This window comes from Atta colombica, unplaced genomic scaffold (assembly GCF_001594045.1).
Source record: "Atta colombica isolate Treedump-2 unplaced genomic scaffold, Acol1.0 scaffold18, whole genome shotgun sequence".
NCBI lineage: Eukaryota > Metazoa > Arthropoda > Insecta > Hymenoptera > Formicidae > Atta > Atta colombica.
In genome coordinates, this window is record NW_017259271.1 from 428,812 (window position 1) to 454,282 (window position 25,471).

Here is a 25,471-nt window from a genome sequence, read left to right on the forward strand (position 1 = left end):
TTTTTTCTCAAAAAAATAACTTTGTTTCTTTCTCAAATGATAGTAAAAAAATCTCTTTCTACTTTAAAGATTAAAAATAAAATACTTGGCGAAACTAATTTTTGCATTACACAATGTTCGTTTTTTCTCAGAAAGATAATTTATACTTATCATCATTTGAGAGAGAGAGAGAGAGAGAGAGAGAGAGAGAGAGAGAGAGAGAGAGAGAGAGAAAGAAAGAGAGATATTGTTATTTATTAAATGCTTCAGAATTAGATATTCTCAAGCGCTAACATTCATATTACATTCATATTGCATTTAAATTACATTCATATTACTAGCATTTATTATATTACATGTAAAAAGAAATCCATTATTTTTGCATGAAATTGAATGGAAAAATAATGGATTTCTTTTTACTACACCTAATATTACATTAATTTTTACAAGCATTTATACAAGCATTTACATTCCTATTCACTTAACAAATAATTGTGCAGTTTACATACATTCATATTACATTTAACAAATGATTGTACAGTAGTCATGCAAAGAAATGGCACAACAAATATCCTGCGGGATGCCCATTCCAAAATTCCGCGGCACAGATGCTAAAAGACTACTTAAAAAATTCTGTATAATATAATTGTAACAAGTAATCATTAGGAGTTTTAATACGGAGTTTTAATATAATGATTTGTTCTTTTTAAATTCGAAATTAATATAGAATTGAATAAGATATAGAGACTTAGATAGAGTTGTAATAAAAGTGGAAAACGTTAGGCAATCCACGAAATATAAACGTCTCTCGTTCACTTTGAGTCATTTAAAGTCGCGGATGGAGAGACATTGCTCATCCGATCTGAAAGATTATATCTAACGCACGAATTGAGTGCTTTCTGGAGTCTAAGGTCTAGCTAGCCTGTAACGTCAATCATGACAGTGCAACAATAGTCGAAAATTAGAAAGATAAAAATAGTTCCTAGCTTGAAGCGAAGAGATCTCGGTATGAGATGTTTATATATCTTCAATTGATAAAAAGATAAGTTGATTCTAGAAGTCATCCCAGCTCCTGCGATTTCCACGAAAGCGTTCTAGAGATTGATAGTCTTCAAGAATCACCAATAAGATGTGGAAGTTCATCATATGAGGTACTATTTATGTATCTTGCAATACCTAAAATCATAGCTGTAGTATTTTTAGGATTTATTAACTTCCGCAGTTCACTCCAAAATACTTTTGATGTCTCCATTTAGCCTATGTATCGCATAAAGTACATTTTTAGGTAGTGTATGTAGATGAGTCGTCGGCATAGAAAAAATATTTACAATTAATCGGTAATTGACTGAAGTCGTTTAAGTACAAAGTAAATAACAGAGGACCTAAAACAGAGTCCTGCAATATGCCCTTTGTGATAACAATCTCACATCAAAACATTCACGGTGACAGGATCTCTGATATCGATCTTCGCTGATTTAAGTAATCGCATATCCAACGAAGAGCAGAGCACGAAAAGTTAAATATCTCAACTTCTCATCAAAACGTGGTGCACGACAATATCAAACGCCTTTGAGAAATAAAAAAACCATAATGGTTAGTTTCCTTGAGTCAACTTGCACACCTGACATCATCGAAAAAGATAAGTGACGCCGATTATATACAGACCTTTTCTGTACGCGAATTGATGTGGGTCATGACATTCGATGAATTGAGTGATTTGATTATCCGCAATGCATTTAAGCGCCTTTGAGAGAGAACAATATCGAGATTGGTCTGTAGTCTCCAAGTTCAGACAAATATTTGACCTTAGGTAATAGATAGATTACAGACTTCCACAAATCAGGGAAGACCTCGTTTTGCAAACTAATATCACAGATATATGTTAAAACAGGCAAAATACAAGAGAAAATCATCGAAGTAAGATTTTGTGAGATATGTCACAGCCGATTGCAGCAGACTTATTGCATTGCAATGTAAGTATCTTATCTTTGTAAATATCTTACGGTATAATATTTTTTCAATAAAATTTAGAATCCTCATATGATGAGTAAATATCGATCAACGAAGTACGCGTCTGGCATTGGAGGCCGTGAGTTCCCAGGCCACAGCGGGTGGAAAGGCTTACGGTAACACCCGCTCAGGAGGTGGACCAACGTCGAACTTAAGAGGAACCCTCCAAGCCAGGATATGAGCTACTAACCTAGAGCTGGCGAAAAAGAAATTGCATCTCGAACGATGCTTTCTGGATACCGAACGTCCTCTTGGACCAATAGCGGCTCTGCCGGGTGAGATTGTGCGACCGCGGTACTCGTGGGATTTGTATGGAGAAAAATAATAATATCAAAACAGATCTAAAACGAGAATTCCAGAGTGTGCGTTCCTTGAAAAAAAAAAAATGCCTGGAGGAAAGTAGTGCAGCGAAGGCAGATCTAACCAAGACCCATCCTCACTTCAGCGGCGCCAGACATCGTTACAAAAGGAAAAAAACAGCGGGCTGCAGCAGCGTAAACTCAGTTAAGCGCTCAAATTTCAGCGGGCGAGAGGGAAGGCAGCGAGGGTCAGACGACAAAGGGAACTATCAAGCCCAAACGATAAAAGGAATTATCAGGATGGGCCTTATAGAGGGTTATCCTGAATACAAGTTAGCTTCCAGTCCTCTCATCCAGAGATGAGCGAGGTCAGGAAACTGATCACGCGGCGCATCCTCGATCTTCCCGAGGTTGGGCTAGCGTCTACCTTTACTGGAATTTGGGAGAGGAATGACGCAAATATTATTAATTGCCAACAATCGGTGGACTGGTTAAAAAGCCAATCCACAAAGTTTAATATAGGTGGGCATATTCTGCATGTGCCACTGGTCGGGGAGCTTCCCAAGCGACACTGATGGCACATGTGAAGGAGTCTGATTTACCGAAGAAGCTACTAAATTTTTCGACAGGCAAAATGGGGGCACCAGGGAATGGACCGTTGTAAGGGAGAACGAAAGCAGGAACGCCAAGAGCGCTCATTTTGCTGTTTCGACGACGCTTCCCTGAAGATTCTCAAAATCTGCGATTTCAATTTCTTTTGTGGGCTAGGTCGAGTAACTGTAAAGCTGCTCGATAAAGAACAGAAGAGGAAGAGAGGAACGATTACAAGGATGGAGGAGACCGTTTAATCTTCGCGGGTTTTAAATTACCTATAATACAGATTAAATCAAAGCAAAGGCGATTTCAATCAGAAACATGGTTAGGATGCAAACAACAATAACACTCATTCAAGAACCATAGTTCTTGAATAACACTATCAAGGGATTGAGTGGCAACGGAGTAGTCTTACACAAGGCAGACACTCAGGATAAGATAAGGATTTGCATTATAATTAAAGGACGAAATGCTTTTCTTATGTCATAGCTCAGCGACGGAGATATGACGTAGTACAACTAAGGTTCAACCTTGACAAGGACAATCACTTGGATGTACTAGTGTGAGGTTGGCATACATACGATAAGCAGCATCATCACAGAAAAAGGATGAAGCTCTGGTACTTTATGCGAAGGAACAGAGGCTCGATCTCCTCTTGTGATGCAAATTCCCATCAAGTAGGGTGGGGGAGCTCAAATATAAACTCAAAAGGGAAGAGCTTCCATGAATTCATAATGCACCTGTTTAATCATCCTAAACAGGGGATTTGAACTCACCTTTATCTCAGTCTCTAGAAGACAGGAGATAATTGACATAACCATGCAGCGAGAAAATGGCTAGCCTAATACGGGACTGGAGAGTTTCCAGAAAACCATCAGGATCGGATCACAGGCAAATAAGATTTTCCCTTAAACATATGGAAAACTTAGAATGGGGGCGCAACTCCAGAACAAACTGGGAGGACTAGGTGTATAAGCTTAAATCCGCTGTTTTTAGCCAGAAAAATACATTTATTTTTCCTAGGAAGCAAAAACAAATTTATTCAAAGTACTTGCCCTCGCTAACTATACATTTTTCCCATCTTTCGGGCAATTTGTGTATACCACGCCAAAAAAATTCCTCATTTCGAGGCAAACCACTCATCAAGCCATTTTCGGATGTCTTCATAAGAATCGCGCTCAGCGAGCGCGTGGTCCATCGATGAAAACAGGTGATAGTCAGAAGGTGCCAGGTCTGGTGAGTAAGCGGGATGGGGTAGCACTTCCCAGTTGAGTGTCTCCAAATAGTTTTGGACCATTGTTGACGTGTGCGATGGTGCGTTGTCGTTGAGAAAAAACAGCTTGTCATGTCTTTTCCGATAATGCGGCCTTTTTTTACGCAGAGCACGGTGCAATTTGATCAATTGTTGGTGGTTGATTCCGTCCGAAGCGATTTGGTCTTAAAGAAGATGTTGATGGTTGGACGGGATCAACCCAAGATTTCTTGCGTTTAGGATTCTGAAAATAGATCCACTTTTCGCTTGTCACAATCCGATGCAGGAACGACTTTCTTTTTTATCTGGCAAGCAGAATTTGGCATGTGTTTTGGCGTCGCTCCATCTGCCTATCGTTCAGTTCATATGGCACCCATTTTCCGAACCTTCCTCATGTAGCCGCATGGAAATGACTGCTTGAGAAACACCCAATTGCTCGGCAAACATTTTTTGCGATTGAGTATCGTCCAAAAGAGCCTGCAATTGATAGTCCTCAATCTTCCTGGGTCGATTTTCACGCTTCTTGTCACTCAGGTCAAAATTGTCGTCATTGAACCGGCGAAACCAATCTTTGCACGTTGTTTCCGATAAAGCATTGTCGCCATAGGTCTCTATAAGCATTCGATGCGATTCGGCAGCCGATTTCTTCAAATTGAAACAGAAAAGCAAAGCTTTCCGCATAAGCTTTTTTTTTTAAGCAAAAAATAATTACGAAAGAAAAAATGTATGTTGTTGTATGAAATTGCTGATGATGTGCACTGTTGACAGATGTCAAACACATAAAAAAAAGTGTGTTGTGTGCCCAGAGTAGCTTTGTACGCTCACTAATGCCACCTATGAGCAAACAGCAGATTTAAGCTTATACACCTGGATTGACTTTGCCATCCTAAAGAACGCCCCAATCAGATTCCACTCCAAGAAGAATCTAGAACTTGTGGATCAGTACGTGAGTGACGCGATAAAAGAGGCCTACGAGGCAAACTATCCCGAAAGCTCCGAAGCACCCATCGACTAAGATGTTATAGTGGAACGAAGAGCTCTCAAAATACAGGTCGGAAGTGAGAAAGCTCTTCAACAAAGCAAGAAGTAAAAACTTAACAGCGGATTGGGAAGTTTACAGACAAACATAACGCTATTATAGCAAAGCGACAACTATCGCTAAAAGAAAAAACTGGAGGAATTCTTGTGATAACATTGAGAGCGCTCCTGAAGCAGGTTAAACAAAATTCTCAATAAAGACATACTTCTCCCCTCTGGGATTAAAGCTCCCAAACGGAAATCACATCAAGGTAATAGATGAAATCTTCAAACATCTAATATCTACTCACTTTCTAGGATTCCAGGACACCTGCTGTATTTACCAAGGAATAAATAAACCCAAAGAATATAAGCCCAGGAAATGCTCACTGGCAGCTAAAGTGGTATCACCTGGCAGAGTCAAATGAGCCATAAAGACCTTCGAACCCGACAAATCGCAGGGGCCGGATGGCAGTGCTGCTACCTAATGCTGCTCAAAGAAGGCCTGACAAAAATGCTTAGGACTTGTATAGCCTTGAGATGTCTCTCGGGCATGGAGGCATCAGAGTGGTGTTTACATCCAAGCCGGAGATAAAAGGCCACATTGTGGCTAAAGACTACAGACCTATTAGTCTCACTTCAGTTTGAAGACATTGAAGAGATTGATTGATAGGCATCTGAAGAACAACGCCCTTCTTATTCGGCCATTGAACTTTTCTCAGTACGCCTACAGGGAGGGCAGATATAGCACTGCACCACCTAATGAGCGGGATTGAGACTCAGTTGGTCGCAAAGGGATACGCGCTTTATCGACATTGAAGGAGCTTTTGAGTACTTCAATCTCGTCAAAAGATGCCATAATAAGACATAAAATTCCTGGCATACTTGTGGATTGGACTCAAAGCACACAGAAAACTGACTATTAGTCATGACAATATCACCATTGAGGGGCGTCCAGTGTCGGATTGCCTGCAAGGAGGAGTTCTCTCTCCTCTGCTGTGGTGCCTGGTGGTAGACGAGCTCCTCACTAAGCTGAGAGAATCTGGCTTTCACGTCTATGCAGATGACTACGTAACCATAATTATCAGGGGCAACTCTCTCACTACTCTCAATGAACACATTGCTGAAGCCTTGATAATCAAAATTTGTGTAGGACGAGGGAATTGAAAAATCCGAGAAAAATCTCGGCGATGATTTTCTTCAGGAAATGTAATCCTGAACAAATAGAGCCTTTGAGACTTTGAGGAAAGGTAATAAACTACAGCTCAGTGAAGTATCTGAGAGTATATCTGGATCCCAAGCTGAAGTGGAAAACATACTTTGAAGATAGGAGAAAAAAGCTCTATATCTCTACGTAGGCTTGCAGAAAAGTGAGCAGCAACTGGAGAAAAAAATTCAGAGTTGCTCTGTAACTATAAATGATATTGTAACGTCGAGTATGCTGCAACTAATTATCGTTCGCGAGTTAACGACTAATCCTGTTGGCTCATATAGTTTGGACAAGATGTTTAGAGCAAAAATCTGAAAAATCCATAGAGATAGGCGTCGTCTATTGGATGTTGGAACGCTGAGGTATGATTGTGGATTTTAAGTCGTTCTCCGTTTGTTCCTCAGTTTCCCAGTTCGATGAGGTGGATCATGAACCGCGTACATACGCCGGTACCGTCAGGTATCGCAACTCGTCACTGATTGAGAGTAAGCGAGAACATTTATCACATCTGTCGAACCGATGCAATAGGCCGAGTTGAAGGCTATGTCGCACGGCGCGGTAATAGGCGGTTCGCATATGAAATTCCAAATCGAAACATATTTCGCAAAAAATTTCTTGACTTTCATGGTTTAGCTGTATACAAGAGGTTAGATTGAGCGAACCAAGTGCGATAAGACTCGCGCACGATACCTTTACGCTTATGAGGTGTCCCGGCGCGCGGGCACATGATAAAAAAATAACTTGCGAGCGTCATTACATTGAAGCAACGGTGTCACAAGTGGATACGTGCGCACCCATGTCGCAGCACAATCGGTAACGCGCACTAGATAGTTGACGATAGCGTGGCGGCGCACTCGCGACGTAGATGCTCGCGGCAACACAATATGAGTCGACACAATCATTATCGTGTTGCTGCGAAGCTTTGCGTCCCCGCTCCCGTGATTCGTCGACATGGCCCAGCTAGTAAACCTCGATTCCTTTTTGTCTGTTGCGTGTCCTTGTTGTACCTTAGAATAGAGAGAAGGGTGGGAGACGGTGCAAAATATTTCTCAAGTCTCTATTACACGTACAATACATATATATTGGGTTCCTCACGAATTGAGTGTTAGGAACATGATGGACCGAATTAACATTTGTGATACGCTACTGAAACGGAATGAAATGGAGGCATTTCTGAAGAGAATGATAACTGGTGATGAAAAATGGATCACCTACGACAATCCAACTAGAAAAAAATTGTGGATAAAGAAAGGAGAGAAGGCGCAAGCAATCGCAAATCCTGGATTGACGAAGAAGAAGGTGATGTTGTGTGTGTGGTGGGACTGGAAGGGAATCGTTCACTATGAGTTGTTATCATCCAATCAAACAATTCCGAACTCTACTGTGAACTGCAGAGATTACAACAAGCAATTGAGAGGAAGCGACCAGAATTAATCAATAGGAGAGGTATCGTCTTCCATCATGACAACGCTCGACCACACACATCTTTGATGACTCGGCAAAAATTGCGAGAGCTTGGCTGGAAAGTTTTATTGCATCCACCATATAGTTCTGACATAGCACTCTCAGACTATCATTTGTTTAGGTCTCTGCAGAACTCTCTTAATGGTGTAAAGCTAGCTTCAAAAGAGGCCTGTGAAAATCACTTGAAACAGTTTTTCGATCAGAAACCACAAAAGTTCTATTGCGATGGAATTATGGCTCTGCCCCAAAAATGGCAAAATATTATAGAAAATAATGGAGCATATTTTTAAATAAATTGATTTCAATACTCTAAGAAAAACACTTTAATTTTACTAAAAAATCGCCACGAACTTTTTCCCCATACCCAATATATATATATATATATGTGTGTGTGTGTGTGTGTGTGTGTGTGTGTGTGTGTGTGTGTATATTTAAATATATTTAATTATTTCAAATCGTAAGGTACTAATTACAAAGTGATTATACTCATACTCTAAATATTTGTAAGTTAGTATTATCTGAAATAGCTAGGAGCCGTATATACGTAATATAGATATAAGTAACTTATATATACAATATTTATGAAGACAAATTATAAAGTTAATCGTTTTAGCCTATTAACTACTCGGAAAATTCGCTAGAATATGCGATAGTATATTAGTGACTAATGCTATGAGATCGCTAGAACATAATTCAGTCTTAAGAGTATATTACTCGTAAAATAATTCTAATGAGATAGAATGATCGATACGATTTGCTGATTGGAATCTATGGCTCCCCAGAGCATTCACTGCTTACGTGTAATTGTAAGAGTCAGAGATTTTACGTGAAGAATTGGAGAAGATTTGTGGCAAAGACACGTAGCTTGTTGTGGCAAAAGCCGTCAGCAGACTTTTGATCCTTCCAGCATGGGATCCGCGAACAGAGAGAAAGCGAGGGATCCTTCCGAAAGGATTAAACCTCCCTCGCCCCACTCCATGTATCGGGAACATTATGTAATAGGAGGAGGTCTGCCTTAAGGAGGTCTGCCTTAAGATCCTCTCGTAGCAGTGTGCTCGCCAAAGAAACGCTCGAGTTGCTATATGTGGAGGCGGCATTATGTCGCATCAGCGCATGGAAACAGCACAAAAAGGCGAAATATACTAGCAATTAGTACTATTAGGACAAAAATATTGCGGACGTAACAACTTCCCCCATCGAAAAGAAAAGCGTCGAGTTTAACAGTCCGACATTTTTCTATCCATAATCTTAAGATACTTGTGAGGTTCGTTATAGGTATATCCGCTGGCCTCTTGTTCCGCGCTTGCTGATTCTTGCTGGGTCACAATGGATGTGAATTCTTGCTCTTCCATTGGCGCGTCTATTCAGCACGTAATTCCTGCCGCGTGTTTTCAGGGGGTGGCGAGGGTACCGTCCTAAGTGCAATAACAGATTTGCTAAGGAGCTTCACAGGGCTCCAAGGAAATGGATGCTCCATCCGTAAATGGGTATGTAAGGCATATCCGATGTCGATGATTAATAAATTTCATAATGCGTATCACGACGAATACAGCCAACATTCCAGCGCTCGCGGAGCCAAAGGTAATGAACTCTCGCCAGAGTCTTTGTCCCGCATTCTCAGCCTGTTGAGGGTCTGCGTCTAATAAATTCATCATTGAAATATTGCACCGCGAGCAATTGATCGTATTTAACATGAATGGCTGCTCGACGGAGAACATAATGTGTCCTTTCAACCGATTCAGGTCTTCGTCTGAAGATAGATTCCTGGTTGCTAAAACGAAATACGGCTAACGTATTTCCAGGCTGGTTTCGTGAGGAATCGTTGATGAGGCTAGAACTTCTATTGGCCTATTTGTTATCCTGAACCACGTTCCGTCTATTCGGTATATGATCGAGAAGAGTTCGTTGCAGTCGCGAGGCACAGCCGCACGAGTGATGATGCGAGAGCGTGGAAGCAGGAATGCTGAGTTGCGGCATGTTACAGGAAGCTCGTTATAACATATGTCTGTCGGAGTTTGCATTCCACCGGGAGGCACTTTATCAGGTGGATAACTGCTGTATAGGCGGGTGATTTGGTGATCCGATGGGCCATCTTATCAGGGGCAATACTCGCCAGTGAAAGGGCATTGCGGAGGTCCTATTGCTCTAAAGCATATCTTTGCTCTATGATATCATGAGCCGAGTAAGCTGCGTATGTCTCAGTATGTCTTTCTACGTATATAAATTTTGAATTTACATACGCAAATATATCCAAATTGTCGATGGATACTTGTGATTTCGACTTGAACGTGCCTAAATGAGTTTCCAAGACGAGCAGCTTCGGATGCTCGAATACGAAAGAGACGATCCACAGAGATTCATTTCGTCGGTTTTCATGAGAGCGAACATCGTCCCTCATGTCCTTCGTAGTTACTGTGTAAACCACTAGTGAGGTCAGGTTGAGCTTGAGAGACAGTTTATTGGGGGGAGACAGTTTGTTTCCTCGTAGAAGACGTCATGATGAGTAATGGCAGTGGTCGTTGGGAGATTTCGCCAGTATGTTTCCATCTTGTCAAAGTCAAAACACATTCTCTCCTTGACCTTGCAACGGACTCCTGACGGTAGAATTACTTCGCTCGTAGATCTTTTGACCGCCGCATCGAATTCCTTTGTTACAATTTTAACGATGCTTAGACGATGTCGTCCCGTAACTATCTGTATACGTGACGCCACGGCATTCTCCGTTTACGTTTGTCGTTTCGGCACAACGCTTCGCCAGTTGGTTGCGTTCCTTTGGATCCGGTTAATTATTGTTAATGACAACACGATAGAACCCGTGTAATAGAGCCTCCGGCAAGCATCAACTCTCAACTCTTGTATATATTCTTTCCGGCCGTTAACGATCGATACATGCGAGTGGATCCCGCAATAATAAATAGTTCAGTTGATCTCGAGCTTACACTGGAGTATCTGTTTGAAGCAGCTGCAGATATATTTCCTCTTGGTTCAGTTTAATGTTCTCGATATCATAGTTCTCAATATCGAGTAGTGAGAGCGTAGTTATGTTTAGGCCTTCCGCAATCATATCCAACAAATCCACTATCGCTACTAATAATACAATAAGAATGTACATAGGGGACATTTTGGATGCTCACGCGGTCGATACTTTTAGCATTCGCACTATTGCATGGAGAATCCTGCTGCGGCTCCTGCAAGGAAGGCTCCGCTATAGCGTGAGTTTTCCTGAGCTAATTTCAATTTATCGGTGTGGAAGGTGCGTGTTTTGTAACGTTCAATTTCTAATCTAACATTGTTATTTCCTAGAACAGTGTTCACAAAGATTTGCACATTGCCGATTCCGGCATTATCCCCACTACCGTTCGAGGCTCAGTAGCCGAGTGCTCACGTGATGCTCTAGCTCAGAGGAGTTTCTGTAACTTAAATGTGCAAAGATCATACCTTACCCATTACCTTATTAAAGAATATTTTTCTTGCAAAATAATTTTTCCTTAAAAAATCCTTAAAAAATCAAATACTAAATTTTCTAAAACATTTTGTCATAATAATTCTTGTCTACCAGAAATGATTCAATAATTGTTATAAATGTACATTGAGAAGTTTTTATAACAGACTTGCGAAGATTGAAATCAGAAAATTTCCATATGAAGTTTTATAAAATCTCAAATAACGAGGATTCTATATCGCAATAATTATTTTTTTCTATGAACAAATATAATTATCTGCAAATATAACTAGCGAATATAATTAAGCGAAATAATTCTTATAGAAGAAAATATTCTTATAGATTCTTATAGAAGAAGTTATTCTAGTAGGCAAGAATTATTGTAACAAAATATTAAAAAAAATTTAGTATATTTGTTTTTTTTAAGGAAATAAAAATTATTTTGCAAAAAGTATTCTTTAATAACTTAAGACACGACCTCCGCACGTTTAAGCTACAGAGACGCTCCTGAGCCAGAGCGTCACTGCGGCTCGGCTGCCGAGCCTCGAGCGATAGTGAAGGTAGCGCGCCGGAATCGGTCCGAAAAAATCTTTGCATTGTCCTAAAGTCAATCACATTAAACAACCCCACGTATTGGCTATCTAATTTTCTTTTCACAGGTTCCTTTAGAAGGTATACATTATCGCCCACTTCGAATGTTCGTGGTCTCGCTTTATGATCATAATACTGTTTAAACTTACTCTTTGCTTGTATTAGATTCTCTTGATGGTTTGCATATCCCTAAGTTTATGAAATAAATCGGTAAGGTACTACTGGTACGTTTCATTCGCGATGTGATTGAGAGGCGATTCGCTCGACGGGAGCTCGGCTATCTTGCCGAACACAAACTCATAGGGTATAAAGCGTGTACCCTTGTGAAAGCTTGTGTTATGAAAGTGACGCGAGCTTTAAGTACTCGTTCCAATTACCCCTCTTTACGAATTGCCTCATGTATTCCTAGAGGACGCGATCTTTCTATCGACCCATTTGATTGCGTCTATAGGCAATAGTATGGCACTGCTTTATGCGGAATCTCCTGGTCACGCATTTCATAAGAGAGTTAATAAAATTGGTCCTTTGGTCGGTTAGGACCTTTGAGACACTGAAAGTGCATGTGAAATTCGTAATGAACGCGAACAAATGACGGCTACTAGGCCGTCATTTGTGCCAATGGAATCGCTAGGGAGATTTTTGGTTAGGAGGTCTTGTATTGTGAAAATGTAACTGTGTCCGTTCTTTGTTGTAGGCAGAGAGCCCATAATATTTTTCCATCGATATCTTTTCCCTAGGATGTCAGAAGCATGAGTTGTCGGGTTTTTAACTGTGCTAGTTTATTTACCTGGCATTCCTTACATTCGTGAATGTATTTTTGGACATCTTCTTTTAACCGGGGCCAAGAGAATTTATATTTAATTCTTTTTACAGTTTTAATCATCCCTTTATGCCCTCCCTAGCATTGTAGCATGGCGTGGTATTTGGAAATAATCTCCTAACAGTCCCTTTCCTACGGCATGACAATTTCGTTTGAACAAACTACGATTCGGACATTTAGAATTGCAAAATTCTTTGATTAACAGAGCCCGGGTAATGTTCCACGGAAAAGTTGAGTACGGCGCTCTTTGAGATGGAAATTGTGTTAAGTTGCAACTTGTGTTGAGTAACCTCGCGAAGGTATCCTATGACCTCTCTCAAGCTCTCTGCTTCAATCAATATTCTTGTGTAAGGTCGACCTTTTGGCTCTGTTTGTCACGAATCCAACAGCGTCAATGTTTTTGAAGGCTCCTTAGATCATATTCTATTGATAATTTGAGGTTCCTACTTACGCGAATCACCCTTTCCAAGAAGTTGGCAGAGTTGCGGTTCTGTGATGTGGTAAGACACATCATGGAAATTGACCTTTATTAAAACAGGACCAAATGAACAAAATCAATTCGGACCTATTTAATTTTTTAGTGCCGATTTTATACTAATTCGTACCACTAATAAAAATTTTGAACCTTGTGCTGTTTTGAAAAAAAACATGGCGCTGCTAGCTTAATATTAATATTAATCCAGCAGGACCACATAAAAAATGGAAAAAGAAACAAAGAAACAAATAAAAAGAACTGAATTTGTTCAAACTTGTATCAGTAAGAAAAAGTTATTGGGAGTACAAATTAGTTCGGTCCGTTTTTTTGTGCATTTATTTCAAAACAAAATGAATAAACAGATCAATTAAAATATTGTCCATCGCTGCCTACTTTTTCTCATCTCAGGCAATTTTCGAATTCCATCTCGAAAAAATGACTCGTCTTTGGAGGCGATCCAACTTTGGAGCCAATTTTCAATTTCTGCGAAAGAAGTAAACCGGTGACTTGTTCCTTCGGAACAACCAGTAATCAGAAGGAGCAATGTCTGGAGAATACGATGGGTGCGGTAAAACATCCCATTTAAGCGTTTCCAAATATTTTTTTACGACTTTAGCGACATGAGGCCAAGCGTTGTCATAAAGAATAACTTTATCATGTCTTTGCTCGTATTCTGGCCGTTTTTCTCGCAATGCACGGCTCAAACGAATCAATTGTAGCCGATACCGATCGCCTGTAATGGAATTACTAGGTTTCAGCAGCTCAACACCCTTTTGGTCTTGGATCCACCAGATATAGAACATGATCTTCGAACTATGAATGTTCGGCCGTGGTGTTGATGTTGAGGTCGATGGCAACGATTAGCCGGGCTTAGCGTAGTATTTTTTCTTCTTGGGGTTGTCGTAAAATATCCACTTCTCATCTCCAGTCACAATCCGATGCAAAAAACTTTTTCTTTGTTGTCTTTAAATCAGCTGTTCGCAAGTGAAAAATCGCCTTTCAACGTTTCTCGATTTCATAATCATAAATCACCCAATTTCCTTGTTTTTGAATCATTCTCATGGCTGTCAATCGTACAGAAATAGCTTGAGTTACCCCAAATGATTCTGCAAGCTCCTCTTGCGTTTGATTCTGATCTTCTTCGAGTAATGCCTCTAATTCTTTGTCTTCGAATTTTTTTGGCTGTCCAGAGCGAGGCTTGTCTTCAACGCTGAAATCTCCATTCTTAAAACGTCGAAACCATTCCCTACATTTATCAATTTTAGCAATGTCACCATAAACTTCGACAAGCATTCGATGGGCTTCAGCCTCACTTTTCTTCTAATTAAAGCAGAAAATTAAAACCTCTCGCAAATGCTGCTTGGTTAACACAAAATTCGACATTTCAAACACAGTAAAAATCAAGGTTTTTGTATGAAACTCAAAGCGATGTAAACTGAATATTATTAGCAGATGTTTAACCTCTCTGAAACCGCCAAAATCAGCTGTCACTATGAATCATTCACAACAGCTGGAGCAATCTTTAGGGAAATGGACCGAACTAATTTGTATTCCCAATAATATATTGATCCATTCTTCAGAAAACAACTCCTGATTAAATTTAACCCTATTACACCCAAGAGTAAAGTATCTTTCGCCGTGAATAGAATCAGTTGATACTCCTATAATCAAGGAATTATAATTGTACCAAAATATGAAGTTTCATAATACCCTTCGGAAACTACTCCCAATCTCTATTAGGCTTAAGAGTAAAGTAACCTTCACTATGAACAGAATCAGTCGCTATCCCTACAATTGAAAGGGTTATATATATATTGTACCACCAAAATGTACAATTTTAAATTTATTCTGCTCATTTGGTTTTACTGGCTTAATAGAGGTTGAAAATTGATGAATTTGTACAATTGATACAATTTGAATCTATTGGATTAGCATCAGGTATCTCATCCTCTTAGGTTATCGAACCCATTTTGCTTCTCCCCACTGTCAATTAACTTTTGTATGTTTGGGTTCAGGGCATGTTTCTCCTGTTCATGTTACCTAAGATTATTGCCGTCCTTTTTCTCATCTGATATGAGAAGTTCCGTATCACTCTAGTCCACAGAATTCTCCAGTAGGTCTCTCAATGTGGAACTCACAGAGAAAATGAACTCCATCCTTTTCAACTACCACAAATAAGCAACAGCCTGAGGTTCATTATAAATCCTAGAGTTGGGATATTTCTGCCCTTGGCAATTGTGTCAAGAGAAAAGTTAAAACCTCTCTCTCTAGTATTTGTAGATTCCACCAGTAAGCCACTCAGTGGTTCGGAGAGAGTGTTGGAAACACAGTTCTTGCTCCTTCTCCCTTTCATTTTAAAACTAGTCAGACTTATTTGCATTTCTATTCTGATTCTGATGTCTTTGGAGACTCTGAAAGAAGAAAGATATCTTTCTCGCTTCCCTCCATCCGTTGCCTTCATGATTTACCTTAACTTTAAGCTCCAGGAAGGCCCAACATCTTGTCTGCTCGCTATATCTAGCAATAGTACTATTAGCAATATACCTATTCTCCGAAGACTCCCTACAAAGTTTCGTCATACGAAATTTATTTTTAGAGAGTAGAAAAAAGTTTTTTTTTAAGAAGAATTTAGCATCATTTGAGTCCTACAAGCTGGACCGATTTAAAGATCACTCCATCGGATTACACCCATTCCAATGGAGAAGGAAACCTCACGATCCGAGCCCTGCAGCCCAAACCTCGCGGCCCTGCAAAGCTTGGCTAATCCAAGATTCCTGAATTCTCTTTCTTTCTCATTGGCAGTGAAGAACATTTTGTACAGAAGTGTCCTTTTGACACGCATTGCTGACATTCCATTACTTTACGTATGAATTTCATCATTCTTAATATATCTAAACATTTCCATTTTTTACGCTTTTTCTTTTCTTCACTTCTTTATGTTTATTTTCCAATTTAAGCTTATATTTTTTCTTTCCTTGAAATTTTGGAAAGCTATTTCCTTTTATTACTTTTACTTTTATGATTCTTTCTACTAGAGTCCATGTGAAATTACTCTTTCTAATTGCGAAGTCGACTTCATTAACTCAGAAAGCGTGATGATAAATTGCGAACATGCGATTTCATTTCGAAGTACTCCGGGGTAAATATCGACAATGAAGGATTCAGTTCGGATAATCTTAATTTTGATATATATTATCAAGATCTTGTTCCTGAGTGACCTTCAGATGGTTTTAATTAATGCTTTAAAAGGTATTAACAAAAAACGGTTCTATTATATAATACGAGAATTTTTTACTTTAAAATAAAGAGATCATGACCCTGAGTGACTTCCAACAAATTTAAACCGTTGTTCATCTTTCATTAAAAAATTATTAACAAAAAAAGTTTTAAAAATAACATTTTATTTCTACCGTACATATATAATATTAAATACTATTTTACATCTTCATTTACATTTAATGGGTATATTTGAGAAGTTTAATGGTTTATAATAACCTTTCTTTAAGATGGAGAAAATCTTTACGAGCTTCTCCCGGGGAGAGGGCGACCAGCCGGAGGAAAAACCCAACGTTTTATTCCCCCCCTCCCCCGCAAAGGGAAAATACCTCCGGGGATAGGTTTTTGTTCGTCCGAGGGAAATTTCCGGAATATAGTGGAATTTCCGGCAGCCCTTTCCGGCCAGAGTCGGAAAAGGGACACGGGAACCGTCGTCTACCCACCTGTGTCCTCTAGAGTATTTGAAGGAGGGAGCCGGGAAGTAAGCCAAAGGTATTGCATCCGGCTTCTTCCTGCCCAATACCATTGATATGTAGTGACCCTCCTTTGTCTACTATGTGCTAATCGGCGTGAGAATACTAGGTGGCGCCTTCACGCCAGACCGGACACCGCTCGAGGGCTGCCTGTTGCATACCAGGTGAGTGGGGCGCCGATTTTCGGTAGTATCTTTTCACGGGTGGAAAGTCGTCGGGCCTCGCGCACTTCCAGGAAAGGGAGGGAAAGAGGGAAATTCCCCATTGGTCCGCCAACCCTAGTCTCTTAGATGCGCAGTAACGCCCGTCAGGAGTTATATCTCCAGTGGAGATATAACGGAGTTACGGCTCCGAGCGCGTCACTATCGGAGTCGACAGGGAGGAGAAGCTCCCTCCTCCACTGTACCCTCTCGGCCTCTTCCTTCCTCATTACTTTGCAGCAAAAGAAGGACACCGCTCTCTAGTATTCCTCCTTCTCGATCATCTTAATAACAACGAAATAAATCCGGAGAGATAAGTCCGGGTCTATAATGGCCTCGAGCTCGGCACCCCTCCGGACAGGCCACGAGGGTGTGGAGCGCGCCGCTGTACAATGATGACACCTATCGGTGTCTTTTTTTTTATCCGATGCAGATATTTTCCAAAGCAACCGTCCCCGGAAAACACTACCAGTGAAACGTCAGTCTGCCTCGCTTCCTATCCAATCATATGGTCAGACAAGGCTAAATGGCCCCATTGGTTATGTGGCTGAAGAAGTCCGGGTGCAGTCTCCCACACCCGGATAGTTTTCCCCCTTTCTCTCGCCCTCATCATGTCTACTGCTCTCGACGCGGGAGGCCTCCTGTCGAGTCTCTGATCGCTCGAACGCGCCAGTATAACTAGGCGCGCTCTTTTACTAGGTCTACAGAAGGAATCCCGGCAATAGGGATGACCGTCGCAAGTGACACGATGCAGTAGGCCTGAGTTATCCGGAAGGAGTTTCCTCGCCACCGGATTAAGCGCTGGATACCTCTATTGTCCGAACTTATACCGGCGCTCCGTATAAAAGCACCGACAACACGTGTTCACACAGATGGCTAACCCTGGCATCCAGACCACCAAGGTTGGGCAAGAGACGTACCAGCGCGAACGTTCTTGTCAGCTCTGGGAATAATTGTCTCAAAATGCTGGACAAACTTTCAGAGCTCATTCAGGATAAGTCCCAAGTATTTCAGTTTGAGACCCATCTCGACGCGGACTGATTCCATGTTGATATGGAGTAGGTGACGTGCACCGAAGGCTCTCTCGTTGTAGAAGAAGAAAACCTCCATTTGTTCTGCGTCATCTCCAGACCTATCTCCCTTATTCTCCGCATTTTTTCGATCACAATCTCTGCTCGCATGGTGGCCACTAGCCCTATTTCCCCACCAGCCACAATCAAAGTATCGTCCGCGTAATAGACAAGCTGCAGACGACGGGAAGGGCGATGCGGAGAATTATATGCGAGGTTCCACAGCAACGGTCCGAAGACCGATCCCTGTGGAACCCAGCACGTCAAAGTTTGGTCGGCCAAGCCGATCTGTGTATTCCACGGTCCTGTCCCGAAAATAGTCCCACATCTCCATCAGGTACATGGGAAAGCCATGATATTCTATGGCTCTTCCTAGTCTCTAGGGGACGGAATTGAAGACGTTCACTAAATCTAGTAAAATGGCCATTCCGCTCTCCTCGATGTGTTGATCTAAGAGGGAAAGAATCCGGAAGATACTCCCACTGGATCATGGATGGTATCCCACCGGATCATTGATGGCCCCACCGGAAGTCATATTAGTCGTCACACAAGTTGGGACTAATCCGGGACAAATGGCGAGTGATCCGGGCAGCTATGATTCTCTGGAAAAGCTTGTTCAGTTCATCTAGCAAGCAGATCGAGGAAAAATCTTCAGGTTTCTCCTCCTTTTGCAAGAGGACAAGCGCTGCCTTTTTCCATTCGGAGGAAAACCTGCCAATCCTGAGACAGCTCGTAAATAGGATCCTGATCCGGGGAGCGAACTTCTTCATGGCCAGAATCCAGACTCTACCGAGGACATTGGACTGGCTCTCCGAAACTTCTGGCAGCTGCTTGTAGTTCGGCGGTCGTTAATGGTATACGATAACCTAATCCTAACTCAATCATAGTATATTATTAGATGTACAACTTTGCTTCCGCCGTTTTCCTATAGATGGCTTTTAGCGGTAAGTGGTGGTCGAAATAAATAGATCATAGACGTCATACAATAAACTTGGGCATCTGTCAACATAATCCCATAGAAACATTAGTCGATTTGTGTCTGCATCATAAAGTTATTCTCGATTGAAAATGTCAGTTTACGAGCCAAATTCTCGTCATTTGCGGGAGGTTTTAATTTTTTGCTTCAGTATGAAGAAATCTGCGACTGAGGCTCATCGAATGCTCTCAAATACTTATAGTAAGGCCACTATTAGTGAAAGAACGTGTTGTGAGTGGTTTCAATGCTTCAAGAACGGTGATTTTGACGTCCAAGGTCATGCTCTGTATTTGGTGGGACCAGCTCGGCGTAGTGTATTATGAACTGTTAAAACCGACTGAAACAATCACAGGCGATCGGTATCGAACGCAATTGATGCGTTTGAGGCGAGCATTGAAAGACAAACGGCCGCAATACAACGAGAGACACGATAAAGTGATTTTGCAGCAATGCTCGACTTGCGAAAGTGGTCAAGACATACTTGGAAACGTTGAAACGGGAAGTCCTACCCACCGTATTCTCCAGACATTGCTCCCTCTGACTATCACTTGTTTCGATCAATGGCACACGGCCTGGCTGACCAGCACTTCCGGTCTTATGAAGAAGTAAAAAATTGGATCGATTTGTGGATAGCCTCAAAAGATGACTAGTTTTTTCGACGCGGGATTCGTACCCGAAAGATGAGAGAAAGTAGTGGCCAGCGATGGACAATACTTTGAATTATAAATGTATAACCAGTTTTTTACAATAAAGCCTCGAATTTCGGAAAAAAATGGCGGAAGCAAAATTGTACTCCTAATAGGTTATTATATACTATTAAACTTTTCAAATATTTCTGAGTATTTCTAAAAAAATGTTTCAATTCATCTCCCCCTCCTCCCCCTGCTTGGGACGCGAAGCGACTCCCTTTTTTGTTTTTAAAGCAATGACTTTTTAGAAATATTAAATTTAAAAACACAAATTCACTACTTTACAAACAAATTTACTGCTTTACAAACAAGTTCACATGAGTTTCGACTTTCCACGCCAAGCGACTTTCGCTTCATATTTCTCCTTGTCTTATAATAATAGAAATAAAACATTATTTTTTTCAAATTTTTCTTTATTGTTAAAGCAGATAGAGTAAGAGTTGCTTTGCGTAGAAAGTCATTACGTAAGCAAACTAGAATAACTTTTAATATTGTATAAAAAATCATTTTTCAAATTTTTTTTTGTTGATAACTTTTAAATGAAGGACAAGCACTAAAACTATCTGAAAATCACTCAGGATCATGATTTTCACAATATATGTCAAGGTTATCTGAGCTGGGTTCTCTATTGTCGATATTTACCGTAAAAAGAGTATAATACGATTGAAAAATTAATAACGGAAATATTATAATTTCCTTGTTATAATGCTTCAAATAATAAAAAATCTTGAGAAATTGGGCAAATGAGAATAACGCATGTTGTTGGAGCGTGATCAAATAATACTCTTAATCAGTGTACGTACTGTTAATGTAGCAATTGATTGTATTTCCATAAAAATGAACGTTTCGACTCTTTTTAGAATCATTATTAGTGTTAGTACAGTTCTTCAAAAATATGAAACATTACTCATGCAATATCAGCCATTAAAGAATTGAAAGATCCTAGGTAAAGTGAATTTCGTTGCAATCTTATACAATTCACTTCTGGAACGAATATGAAAAGATACCGTCAAGTGTTAAGATAATAAAGTATTTATAATCTATTTAAAGTTGTCTTGTGTGACACTTCGTGTTGTTAATCTCTGCTCGCTACTTCGCTCTGATTTCACCTTCTTGTTCAATTTCTGCATTCTCTCTTGTGAAAAATGCTGCCTTTACTTATTAGCTTGCTGCACATTTTTCGTTTTATTATAGTCGTTAATGATTATTGCAATCTCAGTTTTTTATTTTCTAATTTATTATGTTTAATGTTTTTGCGAATGCTGGTCGATAAGCGGAAGCATTTTTGTGAGTGACGCGATTTTTCTGAGTTTCATTATTTTATTAGTGCATTTATATTGCGTTAGTTATGTGCTTTTCACTACATTCTTATAATATTTTATCATTGCGTAATAATTTCTATAGTCACGTCATAATTTTATGTTCAAATCTAGCCGTTATATCGTTCGTTCTGCTTCTGCTTTTGATTAAAGGACAGGCACAAATAAATAATTGTTTTGTTAATTTGCTACATGCATTTGTTGTGCGATTCTACGCGTAAACACATTCTCTTACAATTTCGTACTTTAGCATGAGTCAGTCGACGTATACCAAATGTAAACGTTTTATTTCGCATAAGCGCTCTTGTGTTTTTTGTGGCGCTAACAATAATTTGCCCCCATCTGATGATTGCGTTCCTGTTGCAAAGGGAGTCATCGTTGCCTCTGCTTGGAACTGTTGCTGCCTTCTCGGCTGGTTGCGTCTCGCCGCCATTTCTCTTACCTCTATCTGATGAAAATGACGGAATGCGGTGTCATTCTTTTCACAAAAGAACATCATCAAATGAATCTCTCTGATTTAAATGACCTTTTAGTATTCTGTTATTCTATGGATAAAAATAGGAGACATGTATTTTTTACATGTGCTGAATCACATGTTAAGGGGATGAAATTCTCCTTTGAAAAAAATCGATTTTTTTCTTTCAGATTGAATATCGTCGAAATTATGAAAGATAGAGAAAAATGTTTTAAATAAAAATTGAATGGTTGCAAGAGTACTTCATTACTATAATAAAAAAATTTATTTATTTATGCACCTCATCCACATCCATAAATTCCCACATGCACCTCACTCACATTCAAAAATTTTAAAATTTTTATAATTATAAAATTAAAGAGCATTTTACACTGAAAACAACAACCTGTAATAAAGTCATATTCCGCAAATGCATTTTTAAAATATGAATGAAAAACGCCTCTATATACATATTCCATGAGTATTCATCTCTGATACTTGCAGCGCGTTGGCGATCGATGAAAACTCAGCGGAGGTCGAGAATATTCCCTGGACCTACTGTTGATCGCTTTAACGAAATGCGGATGACGGAGTTTTCTCTTTTCGGCTTATTGGGAACGCCCAACTAGAGACAGACCGCGCTCTACTCTTGTTCTCGCCTATTAAGTAGGAACCGAATCGGAAAGCGTATCGGAAACACACAATAGAGGCAAGGTACGCCTTACCTCGCACGTTCTGATACTAGGATTAGGATTGATAGCAGCGTAGCGGATCGGAATACTAGTTACAATAGGATCTGGATAGCATGAGGATTGTTAGGAAAAGCTTCGATAAGAAATATAATCTTTTATAATCATAAAATAATGTTTTTTTCGTCTCGACTTCCTTCGCCCGAGTTCCTCCACGAGTATGTCTTTCAGCACTATTTCATGGATTGGGGGTTCGGCGATATTCGAATTTCATGGTCCAAACACGACTTTTCGTTGCGAGTTGACGTCACCTGCATTTTGTTTGAATTATTATCGGACGCATCGCACATAATGCTGCGGCATCCAGCTTGATGGGAAACCGGGAACGACGCATTATTATATGGCCTTCCGCCATATGTTACGCCACAGTTTCCATCCACGACTTCACTACATCCATTAGAACGATTGCCCTGAGCCATCCAAAATTAGTGCTTGAACCCTTTCAACGACTGCGGGGGTTTTCGCGGTGTGTTCTTTCAAGTGACTCTTCTTCGCTGGCATACTGGAACCATCGTTGGACTTCTAAAGCCGTATATTTTGCCACAACGTCATAAATGGTTAATCTCGGCTATTCAAAGAATTATTTCCGTTGCTGAACGCTCAGCACGAAGGCCTTCAATGATCGCGGCTCTTCGATTATACTCCGCTTGGTTTCAACATCGCGGATCCATTTTGAGAATATGACTGTTTACGAGAAACATCAGACTTTCTCGGATGCCAACAACAACCTCTACCATAGTGAAGGCACAATATAGCGGAAAATTTTAATTGAAATTTGTCCGGATTTTGGTGATGCATCCTGTATATAATTGTGACGAAATTTATGATACAAAAATTTGATATTACAGATGGAAAAATTTTACTCCCAAAGTTATCGTGGCTCGTGACATAGTACGACGACCATCGGCACTTACCGTTGATTCCTGGAGAGATAACATTATTATAGCCTGTCCGGGATCAGGACGGATTGTCATTCTCAACAGGAAATTTAAACTTGTACGGAAGATTCGTCATCAGGAGATGATAGCACCTCAAGGAGTAGCCTTCCTGCAAAAACACGATGAAATATATGTGACAGGTATTGATATTTAACTTTTGAACAATGAGACACAAATCGTCAGAACGTAGCTTAAATTTTTAAAACTTTTAAAATTTGCTTTATTAATTTTCGTTAATTCTTACTATTTTTCGTTTTTGCTATATCTGTATGACTTAAAAATGATTTAATGAAACAAAAATTAATAAGTACATATTATAAATAAATAAGAAATTGGGTTACTACAATAGTCAATGAGCAAATAAAAAGTTTATGATATAAATAGTGAATTATAGTATAAAAGACAAAAGATAACACATCACTTAAAGGAAATAACTGGTTGTTTAATCTTTAAAAATATTATATGTTATCTTTAAAAAATAAGACAAAAATGATAGTTTTATTTTTAAAAGTGAAAAATCACAAGAAACACTAGTAAATAACAAAAGTTTCAATTAATGACCAATGCGTAAATGACCTATAATTTTTGCTCTTAAAAGAAAAAGAGTATGTAGATTTTACTAAATAAATAGATATTTATTTAAGTAAATGCTGTCAGATTAATTATTTATTTCTTATTAAATTTATTTTGTATAAATAACAACACATTTATTATTAAACAATCTTTAACAAAATATATATTTTATAATTTTATTAGACTAGAATAAAAGCATAAACATACATTTGGTATTATATTAATTATATAATTATGCAGAATAAGACCTTTTCCGAATTTCGACATTTTTCGGCAGCAATGCTGATATTAATCTTTGTTGTTATTCAAATAATAAGTCAGAGAGGTTGAAAAATAAAAATAATTTTCTTTAAAAACGTTACATATAGGTGCACGACTTCCACAGAAAACAATTCTCAACCCACCTCCCCCCTGCTTGGTGATGCACGATTTTCCGAAGCGACTCTTATCTTCCCCTCTTGCTTGAAGGCGCACGACTACTTCCACTTCTACGCAAAGTCGGTTGAGGAGGATGGAGTGGGAATCGCTTCGTATGAAAAGTCATGTGCTCCTATGCATCCCTATATGAGGAGATTAAATAATTTAAAAAATAGATTATATATTTTTCAACCTCCCCCGATTTATTATCACTATTTGATAACAAAAATTATATTATCAACATTGCAGCCGAAAAATGTCGAAATTCGGAAAGATCCTATTCTGCATAATTATCATAAATTTGTTATTTTAATAATAATATAACCTTAATAAAAATATTTCTTTTTATTTCTATAAGAATATATATTGGTATACGTAACTTTTCCATTTTAACATTTATTTTTTACAAAAATATATATGTAGAAATTATTTACTTAATTAACTTAAAATTAATAAAACTTTTTTTTACTTAATATTATATATAGAAAACTGCACGAATAATAATAAAAAAAATTCTGTGGTATTACTTAATATAATAAAGTAATAAATTAAGTCTTTACGCTTTTTTAGATTTTTGATAGAAACTTTTATTTCTTTTGTTTTGTTTTTTCCTTCTATTTTTCCTTTCCCTTTTTCTTTTAATTTTCGTTTTACTAATTGCTGCCTTTTTTTTATTCTTTTTCAGCCTATTATTGTTCGGTAATTCTCTGTTTTAAAATTTCTATTTCCATTTTTTAATGTAATAATGAAAGTATTTTCTTGTTTCACTTTTCTTTTATCAATCTTTTCTGTAGGAAAATGTAAATGCTTTTTCCATAGTTCTTCATATTGACATTCGATGTTTATTTCCTTTATGATGAGATTAGGAATCTATTTCGTTTTCTAGTTTCTGTAACATTTACAATAGATCATACATAAAAATTATTATACTCGTATAAAGAAATTAATTTGAAAGTTATAAAAATACCTTTCAAATCATCGAAGATGATTGTGTAGAAGAACTTCACATTCATATCAATAATACTCATATCAATAGTAAATAATGCTTTGGAAGAATCAACATTTTCTTTAATTTCCATTGTATCAAAACAGTCTTTCTAAATAATTGTCTAAAATAAAATGTATAAAGATTATTACATAAATAAAAAGATAATAATATAAAATTAAAAATGAACAAAATCTCT

The 25,471-nt window shown here is 38.9% G+C and overlaps 1 protein-coding gene across 1 annotated transcript in view; it reads left to right on the forward strand.

Moving 5' to 3' along the window:
• LOC108686405 (RING finger protein nhl-1-like) overlaps positions 1 to 25,471 on the forward strand; it is a 169,401-nt gene that overhangs the window by 45,404 nt on the left and 98,526 nt on the right. The window contains exon 5 of the mRNA XM_018191707.1: positions 23,208 to 23,437. Coding sequence (XP_018047196.1) covers positions 23,208 to 23,437 — 230 coding nt within the window. The remainder of the gene's footprint in view (positions 1 to 23,207; positions 23,438 to 25,471) is intronic.